General features: G+C 39.6%; 1 protein-coding gene across 1 annotated transcript; it reads left to right on the top strand.

The window, feature by feature from the left end:
• Positions 1–777: 777 nt before the first annotated feature.
• On the top strand, positions 778–11,976 carry plppr3b (phospholipid phosphatase related 3b). The gene is made up of 8 exons (XM_084394664.1): positions 778–1,175; positions 3,433–3,536; positions 3,943–4,128; positions 4,427–4,556; positions 5,161–5,356; positions 5,578–5,635; positions 6,142–6,315; positions 8,999–11,976. Exons 2-8 carry the CDS (start codon positions 3,456–3,458, stop codon positions 10,265–10,267), a joined length of 2,094 nt encoding a protein of 697 aa, XP_084250790.1. The 5' UTR covers positions 778–1,175; positions 3,433–3,455; the 3' UTR covers positions 10,268–11,976.
• The last annotated feature ends 1,038 nt before the right edge of the window (positions 11,977–13,014 follow it).

Raw genomic sequence — 13,014 nt, 5'->3', positions numbered from 1 at the left:
TAGAATATTTTAACAGAAAAGTTAGCCTATTTTAAATTGTGAAAGTTCTCCACAGTTGAATTCCACAGTTCCACAGTTTTCCTGTATTTTGATGATATAAATGCATCCTTGGTGAGAATAAGAGACTTCTTTCAAAAATGTAGCTATATACTTTTAAATCTTACCAACCCCAAACATTTGAATGATAGTGTATCTTCTATATTAAAATGTATTTTATAAATGTATGATAGGTGTTATTGAGGAAAGTGTTAATGTTATTAATGAAAGATACAAATGAAATGTTACCAAGACAATTTGGCTTTTTATGTGGGGGTCCGCAGGTTTTAATATAATCACATTATTTATATTGGCAAAATAAATACTGCATGAATCACATGTATTTTATTGAGTCACCTCTGAACTATAATGCATATAAAATGAATGCATGAAAATGAAAACTTTCATGCAACAAAATTGCAAATAAATGCACTAGCCTATAACAGATTTGTGTCTTACATTCTTAAATCCATATTCATTAAATTACAGTAATAAAACACATGCAATTCACATAGGCTAATTGTAATTTGGCTTATTCTGTGGTCCCTAACACGGCTAAAAGGGAAACCGTTTGTAAGACTACAGCAAACAGGACATCATGATAGGGTGTTCATGTGTGTTTTCATCCTGCATCAAGACATAAGTTGTCCAATAAACCAGTCCATACCATCTCCACTCCACCCTGTTAAACACGTTACCTGTGCAATAGCATGCATGTTACCATGTTACAACTGGTGGAGGAGATCACAACAGATGCTCAGGAATGCAGCCACACCTGATGACTGCTGATGATGGACCGATTTTATAGTAAAATCAATTGATGCAGCTTCATGCAGCACTGACATTGTTAGCCTATCTCTAATCGTGGGGTCCTTCTGCTACTGAAGCCCCTCAGATATTGGATGTCAGTTGGATGTCAGAACAGCAGCTCAAGTGAGTTGAGGAATATTGTGGTTGGCTCCAGAAGGCAGTCATATAACAGGAGTTCGTGATTGCTCCGTGGAAAACGTGAGCAGAAAGAGGAATATGAACTGAAAGAGCCGCAGTATAACCTCGTGAAGAAGGAATAAGCTGGGAATTTATTTATTTTTCACTCAGGATATCGTTCTTTCAGACAATCGTCTGGTTTTCCAGTAAAGGTGAGATTTTTTCCTCAAATTTTTACCTGCATTAAGAACAGCAGCAGATCTTGTCTGAATAAACAACACGTACTCCCAACGCGACGCGACAAGAACGCTGCCATTGTAATTAGCCTATGTGGGAGAAAACGCGTGCGGTTACGGTCGCGTCGCGTCCAGTGGAGATGCAGTATTATTTCGATAAATGATAACTGAGGGTGTCGCAGTGACGCTGCTGTACGGCAGTTTTACATAACAAACACAATCTCAGTCTCACTTTATAGTATGAATCAAAATTATTTAGGCAGTCAAATGTATGTAAACGTAGCCTATATGGATACTGATATCGACTGCAGGTCATTCAGTAGCCGATATGTGCAACGATTCTCTCAAGGTTTCAGTTCAACTGACACCTGATCAATGAACCTACACCTGATAAATTCCTGAATGATTAAAAATTCTTGCCATTTAATTCACTATTGCACTACTCACTATTTAATTAATTCACTATTCGTGACAATCATTATATAGCCTATATATTGAATTTCTATTCTGTGAACAACAATCAAGGTGTGACTGTCAGTCTAAATTTCCAGTGTAATTGAAATCATCATCAGTGACTTTTCTCATAATGTGTGGACATTAGCGAGACTGATCTAGCTCAGTCTTATCTGATTTCATTATTGATTTTTCCTGGGTCTCTTCACTTCAAGTGTATAATGATTTCGCCTTGACTGGTTGACGTTGCTCCAAATCTTATTGACCTAACTATTGTTCTGCAGTGTTGTGGATACATTTTGCTTGGGGTCTTGCGGACAAACCAGGGTCAAAAAGTAGCAGTGTTGCACAGCTCACTCTTTAACCTTACTTTACCCCACAGATTTGTGTGAGAAACCCAGTCAAGTTTAATTTCCTTTCTCTGCAGTCAAAGCCTCTCACTGTGAGTATGTGTGAGCACAAACACAGTCTTTTTGGAGAGAACTTAGCACCTATGGATTCTTCCTTAAGTGACACACACACACTCAGAAATCTTTTGCCTGTGAGACATGCGGCTCATCGAGATAAACAGAGCTCCCACTCTTGAAAACAGGCTTCCTGCTAATTTCAGTAGAGCCTCGCTCACTCCCACTCGAGAGTTGGGAGAGTGTCTTCAGGACAAGTGCCTTGTTTAGTCACTGTTGATTTGGCACGGAACACTATTCTCTCAATGCCTGCTCAAACGATAGCCCACATCAACATTTGTTCATTATGCTCTTTTGAGAATATTCCGGGAGAAGCTGTTTATTTAATATTTATTTTCCTCAGGCACACATTCTGCTATCCATTTATTCAGGAGGGCTTCATTCTGTTTCAGATGAGAAAATAATAATTTGAACATTTTTATGCATGCCTTTTCCAGTGGATATAACCAATGCTCACACACTCAAATATATTATATGCCAAATATTTATTTCCTCATAAATTTCTTAGATTTTTGTGGGGATATTATCAATCTTAATATATTTCTATTGTGCAAAATAAATAGTATTAATTTACCCAAACTTGATTTAAGTTTGAAAATGCATTTTCAATCTTAAATCGAATGAAAATGCCATTTGAAGTATATTTTGATATATATAGGCCTGCTTATAGACCTTATGTAGCCCCGCCCCTTTTGGGCACTGTGCTCCTTGTGTTCTGTCTTCCGGTTTGCATTGTCATAGCATGAAGGTAAGATCTTACAGATTTATGAATGAACCGCACATTTTAAAATCTTCCTAGTCTTCTGATACATCTTATGACATCCGCTGCACTTAAAACATTACGATAACTTAAGTTAACTCTACAGTAAGTAAATCCACCTCACCAGGTAATTACTCTTCGACAGCAAAGTTATAGAAATATACAGATCTATAACAGAAACAGAAATTCAAAAACAAAACTCTAAAGATGGCTGTGCGCTTGTGTCTCTGGCGCATAAGTCTATTATGTTAGTCCATGTCTGTAGTATCTTTATATGCTTTATATGCTATATTGAAATTAAAATATTTGAGCAGCTATACATATTTAAGAAGCTATTAAGCATTTCTTTCTCATGTTACACTCACATACACATTACACACATACACATTTTTGTCCAATCAAATGCTCTCTAGAATAAATGTGTGGCATTCCCTAATACCGCCTATACTGATTAGCATTAGTAATTAGTAAATCATAGTTTACGGCTATGATGTGCAGTAAATTAACTGCGCTTGTCAAGCCTTGGGGTCCTTTAAATGAACTCATGTGTTGACAGAATAACTTCAGAAGACCACCACCATGATGACTGCACGTGAAAAACTTAAGAAGAAACCACCCAAAGACAGTTTGACGCTGCTACCCTGCTTCTATTTTGTAGAGGTACGTGCCATCAATTATTACCCATTTAATACTTCAGTAGAGCAATTAATGTCTCAGGTGATTACATTACGCACTCCAAATAACTGGCTCCTCATTTTCATTGAAGACATAATTGAAAATGCATAATAGCAGTCAGTTTGAGTGCGTTAGTGTGTATACCTTTCAACACACTGTCAGCCCTGGAGTACAGTACTCTGTGTTGACATTTAACAGCCATCTGCCACAGTCGCTCTACAGTAATTCAACTGTGTTCTGATGTTATGTTTGTGTATTATCAATCTTTAATATCTGTTTGTAGGCATTTTAGTACATTTTAAAATTGAAAAAGGCTCTTGCATTTATTACATTGTAATAAATTAGTAACTACCATGTAATTACACATACTCTCCCTCCCCTGAGAAAACAGCTACCCATTGTGGCATCCTCCATGGTTTCACTGTACTTCCTGGAACTGACGGATGTGCTTCAGCCAGCGCTGGTGGGATTCCGCTGCCATGACCGTTCACTCAGCATGCCCTATGTGGACAGCGGCGATGAGCTCATCCCTCTTCTCATGCTCCTGAGTCTGGCATTTGCTGGCCCTGCTGCCTCTGTGAGATGATAGCAATCATGACAACTTATTGTATTTAAATATTTCTAACATTTGTGACCTAACTAGTCAGGGTTATTAACGTCAACTTGTGCACATTGTTCCAAAGAAAAGAAAATGATTTACCTTAAACGTATTAACTTGCTTCTCCAGAGAAAAGACACAACCTTAGGTTTAAGTTATATTTCTCTACATTTAATATCTGAAATAAGTGTACTATATTTAACTATACTCAAATTATAATTAAATAGGCCAAAGTAAAAATTTGGATTAACAATCATATAATTCTTGTTGTGTTCAGATCATGATGGGTGAAGGTCTGCTGTATTGTATGCAGTCCAAACTGAAGGTCCGTCCAGGGATTGAGGGAAGCATCAATGCTGGTGGATGTAATTTTAACTCTTTCCTGCGGAGAACTGTTCGTTTTGTTGGTATGTAACTATCTTTTCATTGTAAGGCAATTTTGTATTGCAAAAAGCAATGTGTTGTATGCTAAAATTGGCTGAATCTGAGGGCTGTGAGCTAAGAATATTAGTGTGGATTTACAGTGTTATCCTGGTCTCCAGTTGCCTTACACTGTAATTACTAGAAATCTAGAAAAATCCTTAAAATTTTTCCAATGTGTGAAATTAAATGATGTTTTATTAACAAAGTTCAGGAGGAGCACATTCTAATCAGAATGATTGGAGGCCTATATATATATATATATATATATATATAGCCGACTCACCTCCGTTCCTCGACAGTCTTTTCTGCATCCCTTCGCCACCCGACTCCTCACTCTCAGCTGGTTCCTATCCCAGATACTCTGGGTTCGGGCCACATTCCGAGCTCGGAGCGCTCCCCCGGACAGCATGCGCCAAATACGCATACTCTTTTACTCTATCTAATTATTTGTAAGTGTGAACTTGTGACATCCAAATAGGAATGATGCAGATGAATATTATGTAACATGAGTCATGCACAGAGTGTTACATGGAACTGATGAAATGAATCATCAATGTTGTATTCCTCATGATCTGTCTCTCCTTGTAGGTGTTCATGTGTTTGGGCTTTGTGCAACAGCACTGGTTACTGATGTCATCCAGCTAGCCACTGGCTACCACACACCATTCTTTCTCACAGTGTGCAAACCCAATTACACTGTCCCAGGTGTATCCTGTGACAAGAACCCTTACATCACCAAAGACATTTGCTCTGGCCAGGATCAGCATGCTATTGTATCGGCCAGGTAATTGAGTGTTTTGCTACAAAATGACATCTAATTATGTGATTAACTGTGATTAACTTCAACCTTGTACAATCACCATTTTCTTTTTCCCTTTTGTGATTTTCTTCCTGTTGAGCACTCCACAATCTCCCCCCTTTAAAAAAAATCTAAACAGTTAACATTGACTTCTGCTGCATATCTTGTGTAGGCTTACTCTAGATGTTTGCTTTCCTTTGTGACAGGAAAACCTTCCCTTCCCAGCATGCAACCCTCTCTTCCTTTGCTGCGGTTTATATTTCAGTAAGTCTCTTCGACACAGTGTTAATGTGTGTTTACTCAATGTTTACTGCAAATACTGTTTGTATATAAACCTAATAGGCTAGTGCTGTACATTCCTAAAAAGTATTTAAAAGAGAGTATTTAGTACAGTTAAGTGATTGTCCTGTAGATAGAAATAATGAACAACCAACATAATATTGAATTGTACTTTAGATGTGCATAGAAAAGACACGGCACATGCACTGACACATGTGATAGATTTCAACACTGCTCAAATTTTTATGACATTTAAGGTTTGATTTAATATGCTCAGTTGCATTATGTTCGCTAGATTAGTGGAAGTCTAATTATAAGTAAGCACTTCACATTTCTTGGTACTTAGCAGGATCCACTTCAAGCGACAGACATGGAGATAAGTTGTTACTTCTTCCCACCTTGCGCTTGTGAGATTGTCAGAAGCTGTAAGCCAGCTTGTTATTAATTTGCACATGATAGCTGGAGACCTCTGCTGCTCTCTACTCTTCTAGATGTACTTCAACTCAACAATCTCAGATAGCACCAAGCTGCTCAAACCCGTTCTGGTGTTTGCCTTTGCCATTGCGGCTGCATTGACGGGACTCACTCAGATTACCCAGTACCGCAGTCACCCCATCGATGTGTATGTCGGGTTCTGTATTGGCGCTGGTATTGCTGCGTACCTGGTGAGTGATTGGTTTTTGGTGTCTGTTGTATCAGTGGTGTAGTGTTTTTGGACAGCCATCCCCCATGTAATGTCATGCCATGTTGCTAATGAGCTTAATGTGTTTTACCCATGTAGAACATGTTCCTGCATCAAAATCCTTGTTGGTTCTGGCGCAACATTACAACCAATTAATCAGATTATAGTGTTTTGGGTTGGGCAAAACCTGGGGATAGGGACTTCAACAACATTCAGCAAACTATCTGTTCCCTCAGGATTAGGGCTATGGCAGTTTACATTTGACATTTGTTAATCCTAAAAAAGGATGCAACTTAAATTGCATTCAAGCAATACATTTTACATGTATTGCCTTCTAAGTAAAAGAGACAATTGCTGATTGGTAAAGTCATTACGTCACTGCAGCTGCCGTTAGAAGCTTGAGTTCCCAGAAACCTGAGACTCGCGCTTAGGACTTGCGCATTGGCTGGTCTAGCCTGAAAAATATGTTTTTTTTTAACGCTATTTGGGCATAAGAAACAACATTTATGAGACAGTTCTTGTCAGATTTTGTTGCTTATTTGAAATATGTTATTTTTTGGTGAGTTCTGCAAACAGTTTTTGAGATTTTAGGATTCCCCCATTTAAATAGACAGGACTTGGTCTTGGATGCCTCGAAATAGCTGCCTGGAGGTGTTGCAAATATGGCTGCCGAGTGGCTATACAGGCACACCTTTTGATGGAGACGTTGATTGAACATTGATCCAGGAACACATTGATCCTACTTGGCTAAATCAAATTTCTGGATAGGTTTTCAAACTGTTCCCGGAGCCTCCCCAACACTGCACATTTTGGTGCACATCTGCTTCCTGGACAACACTAGGAAGACTGTTCCAGAGTTTAGGTGCAAAATAGGAAATGGATCTAGGCTACTGCCAGCAGTTTATTTTGAAATTCTAGTTATTATCAACTGGCCAGAATTTTAAGATCACAATAAACATGAAGGACTATAATGCCTTCAGAGCGCGCTGAAGTACTGGGGAGCTAAACCATTTAGTCCTTTGTAAGTAATTAGCAAGATTTAAAAATTTATACAATGTTTAACAGGGAGCCAATGCAGTGTTGACAGAACCGGGCTAATATGGTCATACTTCCTGGTTCTAGTAAGATATCTAGCTGCTGCATTTTGGACCAGCTTGAGTTTGTTTATTAAGCATTCAGGGCAACCACCAATTAGAGCATTACAATAACCTAGCCTTTAGGTCATGAATGCATGAACTAACTAAGAAGTTCATAAAGTCATTACTGCTGTGCTGTTTGGAAACATCTGGGGTTGAAGCTTTATTTCTCGTTAATTTAGACACTGTATCAAATAAAAACCTAGGGTTGTATTTGTTTTCTTCCAAGAGGGTCGAAAAATAATCAGATCTAGCAGTTTTTAAGGCCTGTCTTTAAGCAACCATGCTCTCTTTCCACGAAATGCAAAACTCTCTAGTTTTGCTTTCCTCCAGCTGCTCTCTATTTTTCTGGCTGCTCTCTTGAGGGCTCGAGTGTCATAGAGTACTCAAGTAATCAGCTGATGAGTTAATTCAGCCAGGTTACATAAGGGTGACACCCAAAATGTGCAGTGCTGGGTAGGCTTCAAGAATGGTTTGAAAACACCTGCCGTAGCTTAAACAGTATCAGGGGTAGCCTATCCTGTTCCTGGAGGGTTACCATCCTGCAGTGTTCAGCTACAACCCTATCAATACAGCTGGTAACCAAGGTGTTCATGATTACTTAGAAATGACATTCATGAGTGTTGATGCAGGATTGAAACTGAAGTTTGCAGGAAGGTAGCCCTCTAGTAGTAGGGTTGACTACACCTACAGTAGAGCATGGCACAAAGCCATTTTGATAAGGAATGCAGAAATGGGGTATAACATATTAAAGGAACACTCCTCCGTTTTTTTCATATTAAACTATGTTATTCCCTTAACTTCCCTTAAAAAGTTGATACATATCTCTCTCGTCTCAGTGCGTGCACTCAATCGCTCTGGTGCGCGGCGACACTTTGATAGCACTTAGCTTAGCCCAGTTCATTCATTAGGGACCAAACAGAGATGTAGTTAGAAGCGACCAAACACCTCCACGTTTACCCTATTTAAATACAGTTACACAAGTAGTTACACGACCAAGTATGGTGACACAAAATAAAACGGTGCACTTGGGAGCACTTCGACTCGGCGCAGTAAAAAGTCACGCCTGAAAAATCCTCTCCCCCTCTCCCTCTCACTTCTGTCATTAGAACCAACGTGACTTTTTATAAGTGCTCCCAAGTGCTATTCCGCCATACATTATAGTTATCCTTTTTACCCGCTTAGAAAAGCGCCACGTTTTATTTTGTGTCACCATACTTGGTCGTGTAACTACTCGTGTAACTGTAAATAGGGAAAAGGTGGAGGTGTTTGGTCGCTTCTAACTTCATCTCTGTTTGGTCCCTAATGAATGAACTGGGCTAAGCTAAGTGCTATTAAAGTGTCGCCGCGCGCCAGAGCGATTGAGTGCACGCACTGAGACGAGAGAGGGATGTATCAACTCGTCTTAGTTAAGGGAATAACATAGTGTTCCTTTAATGCAATCTAAGTCACTTTGGATAAAAGCATTAACCAAATGAGTGACTGTGATTTTGCCAATTAGAATTATGGATCCATTCCATTTTATTCCAGGCTTTCCATGCTGTTGCCAACTTCAAATCTCCTGAGGACACTGTCATCCCTCAACCCCCTCCTCTGCAGAAGGATGCTTTGAGGGCTCTGGCCCAGCGAGGTCATGACTCTGTCTATAACAAGGGCCATGCCTCTGAAAGCAATGAGGAAATCACATCACCAGCATCTCTAGATGGGTTGAACCGTCCTGTACAGCGAGAGAAAACCTCATTGGGAAGCTTAAAGAGGGCCAGTGTGGACGTGGAGCTACTGGCGCCTCGCAGCCCAATGGGTAAGGAGACCATGGTAACCTTCAGCAACACATTACCCCGTGCTACAGCTCCAGAGGAGCCAACAAGGCGTCTGGTGACAGTACCTGTTCCTGTACCAATGGATCCCATGCGGTCACAGCAATTAGTATCTGAATGGAAGCAAAAGTCAATGGAGATGCGAGGTGGAAGCTTGCCCGATGAGGACACCAGCGAGCAGGGCTCAGACGGTGGTGACGACACGACCACAGAGGAGGACAGCGTCCATTCTTCAAATTATTCGTCTGTTCCACAAACTACCAAACCAGCTAACCCACCTGCAGGTGCAAGAGTAGTGATGCCCCCTCGTCCCCCTGGGCAGCCAGTCCCCCCACCTGTATCCCCTAAAAGTGCCAGCACTCGGGCCAAATGGCTGTCCATCACTGAGAAAAGTGGTGCTAATATTCCAGTTATCAAGGGAGGAAATCAGCCTCGGATCATGCAGGTCATTGCCATGTCAAAGCAACAGGGACTCCTGTCTGGATCAGCAAAATCCTCTGAGACTTCATCCTCCTCTGGTACCTCATCTATTACGGGCACAGAATCATCACCCAATCGCTCGGAACGTGACAGCGGTTCAGGCATCATCACCGTTGATGCCCATGCCCCCCACCACCCTGTAGTTCGTATGACCTCAAATCCAAATAACCCATGGGAGTGGAGAGGATCTTGTGATGGAAACATGGCAGAGTCATATGAGCTCAAAAACCTCAACCGTGAGAGTTCCCGCAGTTACCGCCATGTCAGGAGCAGCTCTCCTTGTTCTTCTGCCAGTGAGGCTGACCACGGGCCGCCCCAGCTCCCTCAACCTCCCCAGCCACCACTTCCCCCTCAACTCCCACCTGTGGGTCAAATCTCAGAAGGTCGCAGTCTGCGCCGCAAGACCCCTCTAGTTTTGCTGGACAGAGAGGGCAATCAGAACCACACTGAACAGGAAAACTACTACAGAAAGCTACAAAGCGGCAGGCATTTCAAAGAGTGACCATGTGCTAACACTTTTTTGTCTTTTAGTTTTAAATTATTTACTTGATTCTATGAGGAATATCTGAATGATCGGATTCACTACACTTCGAGTCAGTGGAGCTTTCAGGAGAGCTTTCGGGAGATGCTGCTTCTGACGACTTAAGAGCACAATGGTTTTACCCTCTGAGGGTAAACCAAACTATAAAAATTCATCATAAAAATTCCTCTCAGCTTTATTGTTATACATTATCTTTATATTCTTAAATTCCTACAAGGCAGATTCGGGTTTATTTATATTGCTGCTCTTTTTGTTCATACTTGACTTACATAAACGTGTGACTGAGATGTCAAGTTGAATTTATGTGTATATGTGTTTATGCACGATTGTTTAGTGTATGTTGTAAAATGAAAAAACAAAACAAAATATTGCCTTGTAACCTTCATGGTGAAAACCAAGTTAAAGTGTTTTCTTGGCTCTTTATGAATGATAATTGCTTTGTAAAAAGGTAATGTCCTTCATTCTGCATCTGACTATAATTGCTGATACTGCGTTCTGGACACTTTGCAAATCTACTAAAAACACTCTGTGAAAAAGCAGTGGAAATATGGAAGCACTTTGAATAAGCACTTATGAATTACTTCATCTCTTTGTGTGTTAATAAGTGAGGTGAAATGGTATGTATGTCAGGTATTCCAAAGGAATATTAGACTGAACTGGACTATAAGGAAAGTATTTTTTAAAATTCATCATTTACCTTACAGCTTAATGGAGTACACATGAAGAATTTACTGCAAGTATGTCACAATGAGAATTTTTTCCCCAAAATATTTTTTTGTGTGCTGTAAATCACAAAAATTATTTCTACAAACTCTCTGGGATTTATATGTAATAGTTAGCGATCTCCTTGTCATGCTGTTTCCCAGAGGTTCTCCTCTAAATGAACTTGATGCATGTTATGTGAGTGTCGTCAAGGTGGAAGTGAAGCCTTGTCAGTAAAGAATTCCAATCTGTTATAATGTACATGTGCAGCTGTCACTGCAGGTTGAATTCTGTGTGTATCAGCTCTCTCTTTCCGGTGCTCTGAGCTGCTCCTGGATCTCTGTAGATGGTTGTCCTTAATGGATGCTTCATGCAGTTGATGCAGTTTCTGATAAAAAAAAAACAACATAAATGACAACAATAAAAAAAGCTGCAGTAAATTACAATGTTTGTAATTTGTAATGCACTGCAAATCTTTTCTTCAAATTATAAAGTGTAAATCTGGCGGCCTACAGCAGGATAGTGCTGGAGATTAAGTTTTTGAACCAATTAGGCCATGATGTACAAGAAAGGTAAGCAATTCTGTGCCGTTTGGTTTATAAACAATTAAAAATCACAGGAAAGCAGTTTACTGGCTACATAGTCTTAAATCTGCCAAGCAAGACAATGAACATGTCTTGCTTTCTGTCTTTCAGTGACCTCAAATTAAATTCTCATTCAAAGAATGGTGCCTTTTCACAGTGTACAGTCTCATCCTCATCCTCATCGCTGGAGCATTAGCAGACACACACACACGCACACACTTTTGGCCTCACTTCTAGCAGCAATTTAATTCTCATAATAAGTCTCCCATCCAGGCATTGGTCAAGCCCATCCATGCTTGGCTTTAGTAAACCAGGTTAGAGCTGCAGGGTGTTCAGGAGCTTTAATAAAAAATAAAAATAAAAATAAAAGCTCTCGATTGATGCGAGGAGCTACTTCTTAAGGTCGGCCCTCACAGACCCCATGATGTCACATACACAAATATAATACACCAAACATGCATTTCGTATTTCTGTCAGCAGGATATAGAAAAAAAAAAAAAAAAAAAACACATTTCACCTGTGAAATTTCATGGGAAAAGATAAATGTGACCGCATCATAGTATATTAATGCTCAACAAAATAAACAATGTTCGAATTTTCGTGTTTTTACAAAAGGCAAATTGTAGATGTGTGTGTGTGTGTGTGTTGATGTACTGTAGAGTGTAGAGCACAATGGCTCTGGAGGTATAAATGCTCACTTCAATATTTACAGTAATTAACCAAAAACATTAAGCAATAAAATACTCTGCAGATCCGCAAAATGCTGTGCTTTTAAGTTGGATTCAAATATGACAAGCCAGCATTTAGGACCTGGTTTTTAAATAGCTTGATTTCTCATTAAAACTGGATTTTTTAATCTCTCCACCAGAGATCATTTGTAGCCCAGAGCATTTTATACTAGCATTTGCAAGACTTGCTGAGGTCATACTTTAAAATCTTATTAAATGCAGATTACCAAAGCACTGGAAGTGCAAGCATTCCTAAATATAAAATGAGTTTGAATATGAAACTTTCATATGCAGCCAGGATGTCATTAAGGGCAGGAAGAGAAGAAGAAGAAAAAAAAAAAATCAGAAGACTTTTCTACTATTCCAAAGTAGGCTACACTATTTGTAACAGATTGTTATTTCTTAGATTAAAAGAACCCAGGGGTTTATGAGTAATGATTATAGTGATAATAAAAAAAAAAAAAAAAAAAAAGATGAAACAGACATCTATGAAGCCTAGACAGCATCCCACACTTGGGGTTTAATTATACTGTTGCCATGCAGTCCTCTGAGTGAGTAGTAGTACTGCAGAGAAGCACAAATGATGTTCTTTTCTCCTCTAGAGGCATCAACAATTAGCTTTCTTTCAGTCCAAATTAATGTCAAGCAGCCTAAAAATATTTTAAAGGCACTAACTTTTAAAGATCTGTCAGTA

The sequence above is a fragment of the Rutilus rutilus genome, assembly GCF_951802725.1.
Source record: "Rutilus rutilus genome assembly, chromosome: 22".
Lineage (NCBI taxonomy): Eukaryota > Metazoa > Chordata > Actinopteri > Cypriniformes > Leuciscidae > Rutilus > Rutilus rutilus.
The sequence above is the reverse complement of the archived record's forward strand: the minus strand, read 5'-3'. Positions and strand labels throughout refer to the sequence as shown.